Source organism: Mauremys mutica, chromosome 14, assembly GCF_020497125.1.
Source record: "Mauremys mutica isolate MM-2020 ecotype Southern chromosome 14, ASM2049712v1, whole genome shotgun sequence".
Lineage (NCBI taxonomy): Eukaryota > Metazoa > Chordata > Testudines > Geoemydidae > Mauremys > Mauremys mutica.
In genome coordinates, this window is record NC_059085.1 from 40016595 (window position 1) to 40033956 (window position 17362).

Sequence of the window (17362 nt, forward strand, 5' to 3'; positions counted from 1 at the left end):
ACCTGCAGCGTAGCTGTACTTGTGCAAACCTTTGGCAGAGGTGTAAACTGTGCCCAGTGCCTAAAACCCCAGCGTAGGTCAGGGCTGAGACTCGGGCTCTTGGCTGACGGCTCAGGCCTTGCTCAGCCCGCTCAGGGTGGGTGCCAGGTGTGCCACGGCCCGGCGGAGCACAGCCGCAAAGGTGATGCTGATTAGGAGGGAGCGGAGCAGAGCACAGGCCACCAGGCTGCAAGGGAGAGCGATGGCTCTGGAGCCCTGCAGCCAGCTAGAAACACGGTGCAAGCTGCCCAGGAGGGAGATTGGCCCCTAACCTAACACATCTGGAGCGGGGGCTGCTCTGTTCCCCTGGGGGCTGGAGGGGGCGGAGCAGGCGGCAAGGGACTGGGGGGGCGGGGGACTGCAGATCCTGAGGGGAATCCCCCAGGGGAAGGCGCAGCGCGGGGTCTATGACACACGGCAGGGCGGACTCACTGCCCCGCCCTCTGGGGATCGGGCCGGCAGCATCCCGCGGGGAGCGCTGCTTAGCGGGGAACATCCTCCCTCCAGGGACCGTTCTCCCGCCTAGCCTGAGGGCCTGGGCTCAAGAGCGTTCTGATTGGCTGGCAATAAGTCTAGCCGCTCAGCCAATCGCGTAGCACCGTGAATGTGACTAAGCCAATCAGAGCCTCTCACATGCGAGCCCCTCGGCCAACCTGAGACCGGGAAAACGCAGCAAGCTTCTCGCGCCGCTCAGAAACAGGCAGCGTCGGGCGAGGCTCTGTTGTGGGGCGGGGTCTATCTGCCTCCCAGCCAATGGCAAAGGGTGTAGACTGGCGCGCGCGTGCTGCGAGTTCCAGTTCCGGCGGGTTGGCGGCGGCGGCGGCGCCGCCTCAGGGCCATGGATCCCGCCGAGGCCGAGTTCCTGGCCGAGAAGGAGCTGGTGACCGTCATCCCCAACTTCAGCCTGGACCGGATCTACCTCATCGGGGTGCGGGGCCGGGCCGGGCCGGCGCGGGCTTGGGAGGGCGAAGGGGGGCTGGGCTCGCGGGCAGGGCCCTGAGGGCGGGGGCTGGGCTCTGGGGTGTCTTCGGGCTGAGGGGCGGGAATGGCGCGTGTGGGGGCTGGGCTCTCGGGTGTCACCGGGCCGGGGCCCCCGCGGTGGTCTTACGCAGGGAAGCAGGGTGCGGCGACGGGCTGGCCCGGGGCTCGGCTGCGGGGAGGGGATTGGTGGGGAAGACGGTGGCAGGCGGCCTTGGCCCACTGGCGGGGGCCGGGGTAGGAGAGCCGCGTGGGGCGGATCCGCTCCGCAGCGGGGCTGCCGGCATCCCGCTGAGAGGCAATGGTATCGCTATAGCCTGACGCCCATCACCGGGGGGTCTGGGCGCCTGCAGGTAAAATCCATAGCGATAGCAAAGGTTCCAGTTGTGAACGTTACATTACCCCTCTGGCTCTTCCTAACCTCCACATCCCCTTTGGCTAAGTGCCTGTTAGCCCAGATCCCCCCCTGCAGCGTCAGTGGATACAAGAATCACCTGCACTTACTGCCCTGCACTAGCTGTTCTGCTTTTTAAAACATCTCCCATAGTCCACCCACAGCCAAGTGGCTACATTTCGGTGATGGGAGAAGTAATTTTCATATATCGCTTATGAAACCCTTTAGGATAGAAAGTGCCATCAAAATGTAAGTAGTTACTGCTAAGGGACGAGAGAACTGTGCTGGTATCTGGGACCAAGAGCAGGGGTGATATCAGTTGGCATGGGGTGGTTTCCCTAAATCTACAGGAAACTGTTGATCCTTTAGCAGTGTGTGAGGCTGATGAGAGAAACCTAATTTTCAAAGAGGTGTCACAATTTTCCATGCCCTGTTACTTACACTTTCCTTATTTTCAGGGGGATTTGGGTCCCTTTAATCCTGGCTTGCCTGTGGAAGTGCCTCTTTGGCTAGCTGTTAACCTAAAACAGAGACAGAAGTGTCGGCTAATACCTCCTGAATGGATGGATGCTGGTAAGGAGAACAGTAGCCTACAGGTTAGGCATAGACTTAGCCAGGCTGCAGGGCTAGTGGGGAGTCCTGAAATACAGGAATTCCCTTGGGAAAAGTGCCAAGGTCCAAAGTTGCAGGGACAAATGGAATTGTGGGAGGAATTGTTCTAATGCAGTGCTGCTGAGATTTTCAAGACTTAGCATGATTTTAGACAGACAAGGTGGGTGAGAATGTCTTTTGTTGGATTGGCCTCTGTTGCTCCAACATGGCTATGACAACGCTGCAAACTAGCGTGATCTTTGCATATCATCATTGTAATTTTTAACCTGTGTAGTTAGAATAAATTCTTATCCTGATACATAAAATTGATTTAAAATACTGCATCCCAGTTCTGCCACTGGTTTCAGTGTGATCTTCACCTGTCCACTTCACTGTTCTTGGCTTTATTTGGTGACTTGTAAAATGAGACTCATACTTGCCTACCTCAGTGGTGAGATTTGTTTATAATAAAAATGCAGAGTATTGTTATAATCAAGGTGGGGCGGCTGCCTTTTATCACCTCTCTTTTCTAGCTTTATCTCTAGGGAAGAGGGTGCCTTTGGAGAGCATACAGAAGTTCTGATCTCCTCAGCCTCCTTTGTACCTTGAAGGCAGTCAGGAGTTGAAGAGATTTTACCCCAATGTGATGTATGTTCCTCCGATTAGAAATAAAAATCCTAGCTCCCTCCATTCTGCCATCTTGAGAGAAATGTGTAGTTGAGGAGGGCAGGAAGCAGGTAATGATGGAACCTCAGGAAGAGTGAAGAGGCTTTTGTCTCTAAACATTCTCCCTCTTCCACATTTTCTTGATTCCAGAGAGTGCAGATCAGTGAGCCAAAATGTTACTTGGCAGAAAGATTCCTTTTTTGGAGGCACTCTCTCTCCAGGCATGTCACTCCTTGTCTCCTCATGTCGCAAGTGGTGATGGTGATTCATCCTTCTAGCCATGTAGGACTGAATGTTGCTTCTCAGCTCCTGTCACCGCAATCCTGGGTTGGTGGTTGTCCCTTTCTCCCATATGAGTTGAGGTCCACTTTTACTTCTAGACATGAGATCAGAGCAACTTTTGGGCATTAGAATTGTTTCTCCTGCAGCCTGTGGTGTCTCCACCTAGGTGCTGATTCCACCTGATGTAAACACAAAACTGTCAGTTCATCCTGCAAGGCTGGTTGAGGGGTGCAGCTTCTGCTGGGAGGACTTGACACCAGATCATTGAAGCATCTAGTAAAGTATGAAATTGTATTTCAGAAAAGCTGGAGGAAATCCGGGATCAGGAACGCAAAGAGGACACTTTCACTCCAATGCCCAGTCCCTACTACATGGAACTAACTAAGTTGCTGTTAAACTAGTAAGTAGGTCTCTTACTGTAACCAGTCAAAGGCATTTTCCTCCCTGACCAGTGGGGTTTGATGTTAGTAAATATTCAGGAATTGAGTTGTGACATAGGAAAGCTTTTAGGATTTCATTGGATTTAAATTTGGAGGCCTTTGGGAAAGTGTTAACAGGACGCTTATTCCAAAGTACATCAAGATTTTGCTTGGGCACTTACCTAATGGTAGCCTTTGTATTTATTAAGTTGGTTTCACTTGTTCTGTGGTGTGATACCTGGACTCCAACACTGCCTACAGAAGTAACCAAGTGTAGTGGCCCTGGATGTATTTAGCATATTTTTTAGCTTCATTTATACAGATTCACAGCTCTTTGAATCTACCTGAGAGGCCCAGCAGCCTAATCTTTCCAGACTTCTCCACCCTCTGCTGCTGATGGGGGACCCTTTAGGAGATGGGAGAGCAGGGATTGGGGGATGTCCTGACTCTAAGCTGTCAGGTCTGCTAAAACATTTCATTACCATAAAATTAGCATTCTGGCTGGTATTTCTTCTAAGCCAGTGGCTCTCAACCTTTCCAGACTATTGTACCCCCTTCAGGAGTCTGATTTGTCTTGCATACCTGAAGTTTCGCCTCACTTAAAAACTGATTTTGTAAGCAAATAGACATAAAAATACAGAAGTGCCACAGAACACTATTACGAAAAATTGCTTACTTTCTCATCTTTACCATATAAATCAATTGCAATATAAATACTATATTTACAGTTCAGTGTATAGTATATAGAGAAGTACAAACAAGTCATCTGTATGAAATTTTAGTTTGTACTGATTTTGCTAGTGCTTTTTATGCTGTTGTAAAGCTAGGCAAATATCTAGATGCATACCCTTAGGGGTTTGCGTACCCCTGGTTGAGAACTACTCTTCTATGCACATACCCTTCTGACTTGAAAAGCCCTTGATTACAGAGGACTGGCCATTTGAAGCCCAACTGTTTCTTCTCATGCTTACGACATCTTAGCATGCAGACCCTTTCCTTACACTAGAATAACCATGACACTTCTGTCCAGGTGAATTGATCTGATCTCTTGAGGTCCTTGTGGAAGTATTTAATTGCCTAACCTTTAGGCTGTTACGTGGTACAACCTGTATGGTCCCTGTGATTGAGTGGTAAGAGTACTGGGCTGAACTTGAGCTCTAATAACAGTTGAGCCATTGAGTTGCTCTTTTACGTGTGACTTTGGCCAGGTTATTGGACTTACTAGTATTCCAGACCAGCTGGGCAATTAAAGACCAGAAGGATTGTATTGAAAACTGATCTTTCCTGGGTAAATAAAGTATCCCGAAAACCCCAGCTGCAGAAGCAGCAGCACTCTGGATTTCAGTGTTTGCTCTTTGTATAAAGCGAACTACTCTGCTCACACTTCAGAGATTCGAGAAGCTGCCAGTGTTACTCATGCCAGAGACTTAACGTATTAGTCCCTTGCAGCCTGTTCTGACCTACCTTCTCTTCTTCTAGTGCCTCAGACAGCATCCCGAAAGCAGATGAAATCCGAACACTGGTTAAGGATACCTGGGATACGCGGATAGCTAAACTGCGGTTGTCTGCGGACAGCTTTGTCAGACAGCAGGAGGCCCATGCCAAGGTATAGTAAGGAAAATCTGGGGTGGGCTGATAAGTCTGCTAGTTTTGGCCTGGGAATGTTCAAGATGCTGTGTGATTATGTGGCTTGTGAATGATTAATACTGCTAGTGAAAGTTCCAGTTGTAGCTTTTTTTTTTTTTCTTCCAGTGATTTGGTTACTTGTCAGTTGAGAACTATAGCCATGTGGAGTAAAAAACTCCATATGTATTATGTTGTTTCAAATGCTGCAATGCTTCTTTCAACTCTAAGTGTCTACACTACAGTGTTGCTCTTGACAATGCAAGTTACCCAGGACACCAACCTTAAACTCCACCTCTGCAAGAGGCGTAGCTGCTTAGGTCGATGTAGTTAGGTTTACACAGTATTACTATAGACAATGCATTTACTGTTCCAGCTGTCAGCCCCAGTGGCTGGGCTCCGGGCTTTCAATGTTCCACAATACCCCACACTGTTGTTTAAATTGGTGGAAGTGCTCCTGTTCAGGACATGCACCGCCAACAGGAGGAGGGTAGGGTGGACATGAAAAATCGATTTAATTACTGCAGTGGCTATATGGTGACGTAACTGATGTCGACTTGTCCATAGACTGACCTTCCTTTTGCCATTGAGAGAGATTGTAGTGCTGCTTCCCCAAATACTGCTGTAATGTTACCCTCCTTGTCTTTTAGCTGGATAATCTGACCTTGATGGAGATCAACACCACTGGGACTTTTCTTACTCAAGCCTTAGATCACATGTACAAGCTACGCACAAACCTTCAGCCGGCTGAGAGTGCCCAGTCCCAGGATTTCTAAGATGTCTTCTGACAATCTAAAACCCTCATGGGATGAGGCAATAATAGTAGGAGGACTCTGCCCTCTGGACACTATTAATGAGTCCTAATGCAACTTGCCTTATGCTGTTTTTATGCCTTAAATACCCTGTATAGGTCTCTGCTAAAAACCATGCAAGTCTTATACATTTCCTGTCAATTGTATCTAACTTGAGTCTCTGTGGTGTTTGTGTTCAGGCAATAGGAAGAAGGCAGTCTTGTGGCTGCATATTAATAAGTTGAGGACTGCTAATGGCACAGAGGGCATTCCCTGCTCAGCAGCTATCGTGAACAGCTTCTGCTCTATAATGAGCATCCTTGGCAAAACAAATGATTCTACCTGGCAGAACTCTCCCAGCCCCTGTGCAGCTGTCTTTGCAAGATGAATTGGTTGCAGCAGTTAGATGCTGTTGGGAGGTTTTTCTTGTTATTGCCTTATTGGATGGGGTTTTTAAAATCTCTTAAATGATATGTAGCAGCAATAAATATGCTCTTAGTTTAGTGTCTTGCTCTTCTCCTTCCTCTGGGTTGTCTAAAGCCTGGTTGAGGAAGATCCCAGAATGGGACTGTTTTAAACACCTGAATGCACAGTCCTGGGGCTTCCCTGGGCTACGGAGTGATATATGGATTTTAACCCACCTCTACTGCGTTTTACGGCTTTTCTCCAACTGAGGCCATCACTTACAGCAGTATATTTGTCTCTGAGCAGAGCTGGTAGATGAGCTCACATGGCTGGCTTGCCAAGGCCATTTAAGTGCACAGTTCTCTCTCTCTGCACTTGTAGCTTTGTATTTCTCCCCCAGTGGGAGCTTTAAAGAGAACACGCGCTACCTCATTTGGTTCAGGTACTGCTTCTAGTGGGCCACTGAGATATTTGGTGTGGATGCAGCTGTGGCAGGTGGTGGCTTACCAGCAGCATTTCTCTCTCATGTACACTTAAAAAAAATCCCTTTTATTTTCCTGAATATGAATGTTATCATAATCTCTGCACTAGAGAGAATATTAGGTGGTGTTCATAGAGCATGTTCCTGGATACTGTGGGGGTAGTTGATAGTTTGAAAGCAAAAGCTGATGATGCATCTTAGCTCCCACTGCACTGAATCTAATCTCTGACAACATGCCAGTTGATGTGCTAGGCTTCATGTGGACAGCAGTAAAGGGGAGAACCTAGCCAATCTGCTGCCTGTTGGAGAGACATAGAAGTGGGTCCAAAATCCAGTTGGAGGAGCAGAAGGAAATATTCCAGATAGTTGGAAGACATGTCACCGTGATGTACTGTACATTTGATCTTTTGACTGAAGTTTTTTTTAAACAAATAGTAAACAACCCATGCATAAAAAAGAGTGAACTGTCTGTCGGAAGAATAAGATTCCTTTCCTTTTTACATACACTGGTACACTAATTGTGTGAAAACACCTCCTCTTCTCTTGCCCTTTGCATCTGACGGTGGGGTCCTTGTCTATCTCAGAATCTATAAACTGGTCTGACTGTCAGTTTTAGGCTCAATTATAGCGGTCACATCTCAACACTGCAAGGAATCAAATGTAGCTGAAAAAGAGCCACCGTGGCTTAATAACCATGTAAAAAGCAGTGAGATAAAAAAGACTTCCTTTTAAAAGTGGAAATCAAATCCTAGTGAGGTAAATAGAAAGGATTATAAACACTGCCAAATTAAGTGTAAAAAATGTAATAAGAAAAGCCAAAGAGAAGTTTGAAGAACGGCTAGCCAAAAACTCAAAACAAAATGCTTACATCAGAAGCAGGAAGCCTGCTAAACAACCAGTGGGGCCCCTCGATGATCGCGATACAAAAGGAGAGCTTAAAGATGATAAAGTCATTGTGGAGAAACTAAATGGATTCTTTGCTTCAGTCTTCATGGCTGAGGATGTTAGGGAGATTCCCAAACCTGAGACAGGTTTTGTAGGTGACAAATCTGAGGAACTGTCACAGATTGAAGTGTCACTAGAGGAGGTTTTAGATTTAATTGATAAACTTAACATTAACAAGTCACTGGGTCCAGATGGCATTCACCCAAGAGTTCTGAAAGAACTCAAATGTGAAGTTGTGGAACTATTAACTAGGGTTTGTAACCTGCCCTTTAAATCGGCCTGTGTACCCAATGACTGGAAGATAGCTAATGTAATGCCAATATTTAAAAAGGGCTCTAGAGGTGATCCCGGCAATTACAGACCAGTAAGTCTAACGTCAGTACTGGGCAAATTAGTCGAAACAGTAGCAAAGAATAAAATTGTCCTACACCTAGAAGAACATAAATTGTTGGGCAAAAGTCAATGTGGTTTCTGTAAAGGGAAATCGTGTCTTATTAATCTATTAGAGTTCTTTGAAGGGGTCAACAAACATGTTGACAAGGGGGATCCAGTGGACATAGCGTACTTAGATTTCCAGAAAGCCTTTGACAAGGTCCCTCACCAAAGGCTCTTACGTAAATTAAGTTGTCATGGGATAAGAGGGAAGGGCCTTTCATGGATTGAGAACTGGTTAAAAGACGGAACAAAGGGTAGGAATAAATGGTAAATTCTCAGAATGGAGAGGGGTAACTAGTGGTATTCCCCAAAGGTCAGTCCTAGGAGCAATCCTATTCAATTTATTCATAAATGATCTGGAGAAAGGGGTAAACAGGTGGCAAAGTTTGCAGATGATACTTACCTGCTCAAGATAAGTAAGACCAAAGCAGACTGTGAAGAACTTCAAAAAGATCTCACAAAACTAAGTGATTTGGCAACTAAATGGCAAATGAAATTTAATGTGCATAAATGTAAAGTAATGCACATGGGAAAAAATAATCCCAACTATACATATGATGGGGGCTAATTTAGCTACAACGAGTCAGGAAAAAGATCTTGGAGTCATCGTGGATACGTCTCTGAAGATGTCCACGCAGTGTGGAGAGGCAGTCAAAAAAGCAAACAGGATGTTAGGGATCATTAAAAAGGGGCTAGCGAGTAAGAAGGAGAATATATTATTGCCCTTATATAAATCGATGGTATGCTCACATCTTGACTACTGTGTACAGATGTGGTCTCCTTATCTCAAAAAAAGATATGCTGGCACTAGAAAAGGCTCAGACGGGCAACTAAAATGATTAGGGAAAGGGTCCCTGTAACGGGGTGGGACTCACCACCTGGCTCCTCCTGCTGGTGACTCTGGGAATTAGCTCTGTCCAGTGGAGCGCCCCCTCCTGGTGGTGTCCCATCTGTCATTCTACCCTCTCTTGCTGTCTCTGGACCCGCGTTGCTGCCTGCTCGGCGGCGTCCTCTTCGAGGCCACTGCCCTCCGGCAGTGCCCCTTAGTCCATCTGCACCCCCTTCCAGGGGTAGGTGATCAGCAGTCCCACACTCCAGCCACCATGTCCAACCGCCCTCTGAGTCCAATCCCTCTTGTCAGGGATCTGGTGTAGGCTAATGGCCGCTCCCTCTGGCCAATGGCTGGGTGTACTGCAAGGAGTGAAATGGGGGGGGGGAAAGACACCCAGGCCCACCCTCTACTCTGGGTCCCGTTCCAGGGACCCTCTGGCGGCAGCCTCGCTGTCCTCCTTATCTCCCCTCATTTGTCTGCTTCCCTGAGCCGCATCCCCTACAACCCCTTGCACCCACTAGGCCCTTCCCTTCAGGGCCTGCAGCCTGGCGGCTATGGGCTCAAGCTCACTAGCCTCTCCAAGCCCTGACCAGCACTGTACTGTCCCTGGTGCTAGTCTCCACCCTTGGAGACTGACCTTCCCCTCTCAAAGGCCTGGGATGGACTGACTGCTCGTGCTCTGGGCAGCCTTTATATACATCTGAGCCTGGCCCTGATTGGCTCTCTCCAAACTGGGCCCTGATTGGCTCACAATAAGCCCTTTTCTGATTGGCTCCCTGTCTGCGCAGGAGCCCTGGCCTGCCGCAGCCCACTCTCACAGGGAGTGGAGCAGTCCGCCCCACTACAGTTCCATATGAGGCGAGATTAAAGAGGCTAGGACTTTTAAGCATGGAAAAAAGGAGACTAAGGGGGGATATGATAGAGGTATATAAAATCATGCGTGATGTGGAGAAAGTAAATAAGGAAAAGTTATTTACGTATTCCCATAATACAAGAACTAGGGGTCACCAAATGAGATTAATGGGCAGCAGGTTTAAAACAAATAAAAGGAGGTTCTTCACGCAGCGCACAGTCAACTTGTGGAACTCCTTGCCTGAGGAGGTTGTGAAGGCTAGGCCTATAACAGCGTTTAAAAGCGAACTGGATAAATTCATGGAGGTTACGGCTATTAATGGCTAAAGAACGGTTTCCTTAGCCTGTTTGTTTGTCAGAGGGTGGAGATGGATGGCAGGAGAGAGATCACTTGATCATTACGTGTTCGGTTCACTCCCTCTGGGGCACCTGGCATTGGCCACTGTCAGTAGACAGGACACTGGGCTAGATGGACCTTTCGTCTGACCCAATACAGCCGTTCTTATGTTCTTAATGTGTATGGGGGCTGCTCTTCACTCAGTGGAAAGCAAGTCTCTTGTCCATGGCTCTCATCAGGCAGCAGTATTTAATCACCATAACATACCCCATGTCTTCAGACAAATGTTTCCCTACTGCCTTTACTCTCAAACAATTGAACTGTCTTGCAAATATCTCCCACCATCTTCTCCCTTCTGAGCTTCCCTTATGCTCTTTTTGCTATCCCACTGTCTCGTATATAGTCCCTGGTTAACTTGTACGTATCTCATTATAGTCAGGTGGTTGTGAGTGAAGTGGCCTATGTATCTGATGCTGTAACATGAGATAGGATACTCTGGACTGACTTGATCCTTCGGAAATAACAAATCCCCTGACCTATGTGTAAGCTGCTCAGATGCTTCACCCCTGCCTTAAAACAGCTTGTAGAGCCTGGGCTGGGTACTGGCTAAATGCCATGATGTAGTGTCAACCACACAATGCCTTTTTGCTTGAATCTTGTAAATAATGGTAGTGCATCGCACATGTTGTCCTTCACGCTGGATCAGTGTAACTTTTCCATCCACTAGTGGGAGGGAAAAACAATCCTTTGCCATGATTTAGGACAATTTTATTTTTTGGATGTTGTCAGAAATTACAGCAATATATTCATAAATACCTAATTACTACATTCAACAAATAATATATTACATTACAATTAATTCAAACAAGTACACTTAGAACAGGTTTAATTTTTCTTTCACAGCATCTAAACTGCCCCCAGCAGGCCTGGGCTTCCTCCCTCCTCTGCCTCTCCCTCCCATGCTCTGGTTTTTACTGCTCTAGCAATTCTGCACAGGGTACATACAAATAAACACAACCAGTCAACATGACCCTTGGGGCAAGGGAGAGGGAGGGGAGTATTACTGAGACTTTTTAAGCACTGGGTCAAGAAGTTGATTAGCTCCTTTCTATGTGAGGCATGGGGGTGGAATCAACACTCAAGTTCAGGAATTGTTGCTAAGCAAAGTAACATTTTCAAACAGGCTCCTAAACATTGCCATCTGGTGGTGTGCTTGTGAACTCCCACTTTCCAGTGTATTGAAATTGATGGATGACCTGACAAGGAACTTTTTTATCATGGGCTGGGAGGGGAAACAGTGATTTAACCATAAAGTGTATTTTTCTGTGTTAAAAATTATCATGAAGTTTGTGAATTGGCAGGTAGTAGGCCAAAGGCTCGCTATGCAATCTGGTTTAAAGAACTGTCAGCCGTAAGTGCTTTTGCGTCTTAAACAGATAAGTTAAACCTAGAATGTATGTGGTTTGTTTGTTTTTTAAATGCACTTTTTGCACATGCAACAATGGCCCTTAAACACAAAGCAGTGGTAACTTCCTTTCTTTAAATGGAACCCTATTCATTTAAAAAAGCCCTCAGTACTTAAAATGCAATTATGATTAGAAAAGTGACTCTAAAAACAGCATTATATTGCTGCTTGGTGTATTCTGAGTCATAGTTGCCTCATCTCCTAGTACCCACTCACATTTTTTTCTGCTGTCAGTCGTGTAGTAGTTACAAGACAGAACACCAGAAGCTAAATTCTAGTTACCTCAGCAGCAGCATTGCTAACTAAATCCTGATGCTAGAATCTTTGATTGCGGACGGTGTATGAAGCAGGAAGGCTATGGCTTTAGTTTCACGTTAGCAGTAACCTGCCTTGGCATTAAAAATAGTCTCACTTTAAGTTGTAAAAATAGGCAAGTCTGATAACAAAAGCATCAACTAAGAGTAAATCTTTAAAAACCACATAGTATTCTAGTCACTTGCCTGCCCATAATGGCACTTTAAAAAAGATCTCTGCCCTCCGAGTGAAAGGAAAACTGGAGGCCTGTTGCTGTGAAGACATTGCTAGTCATGGAAGACAGAAGTTCCTTCATGTAAATACTTTGAAACCAGAGTGGCATAAATCAGCTCTGAAGCCAACTGTGCTGTGTAATATTTCCTGTTCTTCCTGTTGTATATGTTGTAGCTTTGTCTGATCTTCAATCCCCCAGGTGGGAAATAGTGTCAGTCCACCAGAAAAGAAGAATCACACATGAGCAGTCATACAATTCATCATTTCAGCTTTTGGGGTAAAGCTAAATTGACACTAGTCAGTGACTGCTTTATTTTCTTCCATTTGCAAAATGGAACGGGCCCAAGATAGGCTGGAGGTTTGCTGTTTGCACTGCCCTAAATACCAACACAAAAGAGGAAAAATGTAGAATTGCATGGCTTAAATTTGGTATTAGTTTCAGCTTTCCTTTCTGGTCCTTTTCCTTGTTCATGCTGCATTACAGCCTTAGATTTATTTAATCTGATTGTCTTGGGGTACTCCTGGGGGGAGGAGGAAAAAGAGCCTTCAATGTAGAAACTGTAGCAGGGTTGCACTGGGGTGTTTGTAGGAGCTATGGCTAAAGGAACATCATAGCCTCTACATGCTGCATCTGACAACAGGTTGACGTTACTTAAATAGTGGTCTGTGGAATTGCTTTTCCTTGTTCTGCCCTCATTGTTTCGCTCTGGCTAGCCCCTCAATCATGAGCCATGCAAGAGGGTGAAGTAGCTGTCACTGCCATCTGACAACATGTAGGTGCAAAATCTTCTAGGAATGCAATAGGCCAACCCTTGCCCTGCCTGAGATGTAGTGGGGGCAGCGTGAATGTTTCTTCTGAAGAACAGCAATAGACTCAGGCTTTGTCTACACTGGAAACTGAACGACAAAACTTTTGTTTGGGATGTGTGTGTGTTTTTTACACCTCTGAACGACAAAAAAGTTCTGCAGACAAAAAGCACTTCGTTGGCAGGAGAGCTCTTCCGCCGACAAAGCTACTGCTGCTCATTCGGCGGGGAAGTTTTTGTCAGTGGGAGAGCTCGCTCCTGCTGCTAAACAGTGGCTACACTGCGCTGCGTGCCTTTTAGCAGTAGGGCTGTAGTGGCACAGCTGTGTTGCTAAAAGGTGTGTAGTGTAGACATAGTCTAAACCGCTTGCCTTTCAAGTGTCGACTGTTAGAAACCTAAAGCAAATAACATGGAGACAGAAGGCCATGAACCTTGTCTAGAGTGTGTTGTGATTCCTAGAGGCTCTTTTTCCACGCCAAGTGTTTCACTGTTCCAACAGAACAGGTGTCTGTCTTCCAAAATCTGCTGTTGAAGGAGACCTCTCCAACTAAGTCTAGAGACAACAGTAGTATGTAGATTTTGATCAGAGATGTTTGTGATACTTTTGCCCTCATCAACTGTCCCACGACTCCTCCCCTCAGCCACAGAACATTTACAGTAGCTGTTGAGTAGGGGAATGGGATATGTACACCTATAGCCTTTCCTGTCTAATTTACAGCTGAAAACGAACAGCCTGTTAGTGCTGTTCCTCCTGCTGCCACTTCATCTTAATTTAAGATGAACTATTCCTGATAAACATGCACAGCAAATGCTATATGAGGAAACACCTAATGCACTATTACTAGCGGCTAGGAAGTAGGGGAAGCAGAAGCCTATTACCCACAGTATCCCTCACCCATCTAAGAAATTAATAAAAAACAAAATCAATTCCTGTGCACTGCTCCAAAAAGACTGAATTTTGCCAGCAGCTGTCCCCCCAGCTGCTTACAAGGAATAGAGCTCAGCTAGGTTAGGGCTAACCGAACTGTAAACTGAACTTCAAGCCAGCTCTCTGGGAAAGAGGTCCTCCTACTTCACAGAACTGTTATTGAGGAATAACTACCTGGAAGAAACAGGGCAAGCTGGGAGAATTTCTACTTCCTCCTTCCTATTCCCACTGGTGTTTCTCATGTGAGTAAAGGACGGGAAATTCAGCTCAATCTGCACTGCTTCCTCTCCTGTCGTTCTGTAACACCTCATTGCTAACACAAGCAGTCTCTCCCCCCCCACCATTTAAAACATTTTCTAGATTACTTGTCAGAGCGCTGAAAGACATCAGTAATGCTGAATCATAGACCCAAACAGTTCACTTAGTTCCTGAACTTTTGTTCCCAATACAGACTTTTCCACTCCCTTCCCCATTTAGTAGCAGCTGGTCATATTTGTAATGTAACTTTTGAAGTGCTTGAAGGGGGGGGAAAAATCAGTGAAAGGGCAGTAAGGAATAATTAATTCCTGGCCTTTTAGTAACAGAATTTTCTGTACCAGTAACTGATGCTACACAAAGCAAAAAACAGAAGTGATAGCACATGCCCCAGTGGAAAGCTTTTTTTTTTTTTTTTTTTTTAAATTCTTTTAAAACACTTCAATATTTTTCATGTCCTGACCAGCAGCAGTACAAACACTAAAAGCAAGTTATTTTGCCAAAAAAAAAAGCAGAAACATATTAAAAATGGCAAGCTTTTTATAACAATAATTAAAGTAATAAAAACATACAAAACTTTTTAAATATATACACAGTACAAGGCTGAAGCACCTTTTTTGACTTTGTTTTTTTTTTTTAATTGCAAAATCGTTTTGAGTTTGTATGAAAAGTTCACCCACTAGGGTATGTAATTAGTCTCTCTCTCTCTAGGTGTGTGTGTGTGTGTTGTTGTTGTTGTTGTTCTGTACATTCCACTCCCTACCCCCCAAAACAGTAATAAAAAGGTACCTTCGGTTTGTTTATTCACTTTATTTTTTATAGCGAAGTGCATTTCCAGTGGAAAGCCTGTTGTTTAGGGAAAGGCTCAAGTTCTGAAGCTGTGTTGGCTCCTTCCAGGACTTGTTACTCTGCAGATCACTACCACAGCTTTCCATATCTGAGATACACAGTTCATTTGCTTTCCAAAGTGTACCCCAACTTCCTCTTAACACGAGAGACACCATCTTCCCAGTGAAGAATAGGCAAACCCCATGGTACAGTAGTTGGACTAATATGGCAACAAAAGAATGATTTTGTGTGTGGACAGCACCCCCTCTACAGGGAGGTGGCTATTAGTGTTGTTGATGAAATCTTATCAGATTTTTAAAAAAATAATTAAAAAGTGGAGGGGAAGGAGGAAAAAAAGCACCCCTCATTAAAATTAAACAAAATCTAGCCTTCATGGGTGGGTTGCTTGCAGAATTGCAAAGATTCAGTTGCACTGAAGTCAAGAAAGAGGTGGGTATTTTTTCTGGATCCCATAATCCTTTGCTCCATGCATGGCACATTCTCCATTTATATTTTAGCTTCAAACCTCCCAGTGAAAAATATTAAATATTCAAGGTAATAAAATAGATTATTATTTCTATACTATATGTTCAGCCTAGTGCAAGGGAGCGTCACCTGGGATATCCCTTGAAATAACCCCTAGACCACTGCATTGCAGGCAACGCAAGGCACTTTCTCAAGTGATCTAGTTCGGCCTGAAGTCGCTCCCTTTCCGAGACAATCTTCTGCTTCTGGTTCCTTAGTTCCTGTAAGGGAATAGGAAAAAACAAAGTGAAAAGGGGGCCATTGACATGCTGGTATGTGCATGTAGTGCCTCTCTCCCCACGTGTGCATCTATGGGGGATATATTATGCTCTTCTGCAGGGGGAGGCCACTGGGCTTGTTGCAGTCAACATTTGGGTGGTTTGGTGGGCAGATGGAAACGACAGCGAAGTTGGATCAAATCATAAGAGCTGATTCTTCTCTCATGCTGGGGTAGTCCCGTTGAGTTCCCCTGAATAAGTGAGCTTATTTTTTCCTCAAACTTTGTGGCATCTGTATTTTTCTCAGCACGGTTCCTTCTTACATTTGTCCATCCTACTGCCTCATAGCTCCTGCCCTAAGAATGGAGATCCTGATATCCAGCCTTGGCTGGAGCCAGCCCATGTCTTTTTCCTGTGGTGCAGAGGTGGGGAACCCTGCAGCCAGCTTTTCAGTGGGCCAGACAGGAAACTAAAAGGGATGGCAAAACTTGTACTGCTGCATTTAAAAAATCCTACACGTGTTATAATAAACCTACTGCCCTGCACATGCTGAATTCCTATTGATTGGGGGCACTGAGCAAGCACAGAGAATCACAGGGGAGCAGTTCTGCCCTACAAATTTATAGGTTTGCACAGACTCTGGACGGGTCTCCTTTCATGCTGCTTACAGTGACCCTGTCTGCAGGATACTTGCTAGTGCATTTTTATTCCAGAAGATGCTGTATACACATGGGCAGTAGGTCATCTGAGAAGCTGCTATTCGATACCGGTTTTTACACCACACTCATCACCATAGTGTCTGAGTGCCTTCCAGTAGGGCAATAAGCAACACGACTACACGTGTCATGTGTTTGTTCTCTTGTCCTCACCTGCACATTCCCAAGGGCAGACTCCAATTTGCCTCTACTGGGGTTCCAGTAGGTTCCCCCCCGCCCCCTTCCCCGAGCATGTCAAATTGTCCATCGCTCACCGCCATGCTGTGTGACAGTTGCTCTGCAGTCAGACTGAGACTGTAGTGCTGAGCCTCCAGCCGTCGGCACTGTGTCTGCAACACTTGGCGTTCCAGGTTTTGTTCTGCAAGCAAATGAGCAACAATCAGCCTTGCTTGGTATCATCAGAATATCTGGCTAATAGCGTCTCTGGTATGGCTAGTCTTTCCCACACCAGGCTCCTGAATTCTCACCCTTGATGCTGGCCTTCTGAAACCTCAGAAGGTCACTGCCAGAGGTAGGATGTCAGACGTGCCAGTCTGCTCCAGCATGGACCTCTCAACCTTCATCCACCACTACTGAAATGTTCTCACCATATTATGTCATGGAGATTAAGGACACCACCACTGTAGCCAATGATAAACTGTGCAGCAAACTACATAACCTCATGGATGGAAGAGTCCTCCATATCTTGGCCTTTTCGCTAACATTTATGTGCCATGCTGCAATGTTCCTAAGGTGTTCATTTGTGCGTTCACCAGAAATGACCATTGGCATTCTTTAAACCAAGCACTGGCACACTGGACAGATCTGTAAAAAGTTAAGGCAGGACACTTGTTGCCAGATTCTCTCCTATTCCAGCAGGATTAACTCTGCCCTTCCAACTAGATTAAAATAAATTCCAGGCAGTTTACAGTGCCTCTAGAATGCAGCATGGTGCTGGTTCCAGGCTTACTGCCTCTTCAGAATGTAGGCCCAGCTCCTAAAGGTGTTTAGACTCCTATCTTCCATTGATTTCAAATGTGCTCA

General features: G+C 45.7%; 2 protein-coding genes across 11 annotated transcripts in view; one reads left to right on the forward strand and one right to left on the reverse strand.

The window, feature by feature from the left end:
• The first annotated feature begins 740 nt into the window (after window positions 1–740).
• GINS2 (GINS complex subunit 2) lies at window positions 741–7144 on the forward strand. Its single transcript, XM_044986835.1, has 5 exons — window positions 741–967; window positions 1870–1984; window positions 3251–3350; window positions 4849–4975; window positions 5643–7144. The coding sequence occupies exons 1-5, from the start codon at window positions 878–880 to the stop codon at window positions 5766–5768; spliced, it is 558 nt and encodes a 185-aa protein (XP_044842770.1). The 5' UTR covers window positions 741–877; the 3' UTR covers window positions 5769–7144.
• A 3677-nt stretch (window positions 7145–10821) lies between these two features.
• The window catches only part of GSE1 (Gse1 coiled-coil protein), a 354820-nt gene continuing 348279 nt past the window's right edge, over window positions 10822–17362 (reverse strand). For all 10 annotated transcript variants that reach the window (XM_044987176.1, XM_044987177.1, XM_044987181.1 and 7 more), the window contains 2 exons: window positions 16594–16697; window positions 10822–15626 (listed from right to left, as the gene is read on the reverse strand). In XM_044987176.1, coding sequence (XP_044843111.1) covers window positions 15492–15626; window positions 16594–16697 — 239 coding nt within the window. In that variant the 3' untranslated portion in view covers window positions 10822–15491. The remainder of the gene's footprint in view (window positions 15627–16593; window positions 16698–17362) is intronic.

Coding starts and splice junctions, on each gene's coding strand:
- GINS2 (XM_044986835.1), top strand. CDS start 878: ATGGATCCCGCCGAGGCCGAGTTCCTGGCCGAGAAGGAGCTGGTGACC. Junction 968..1,869: donor ACCGGATCTACCTCATCGGG/GTGCGGGGCCGG, acceptor CCTTATTTTCAG/GGGGATTTGGGTCCCTTTAA. Junction 3,351..4,848: donor ACTAAGTTGCTGTTAAACTA/GTAAGTAGGTCT, acceptor CTCTTCTTCTAG/TGCCTCAGACAGCATCCCGA.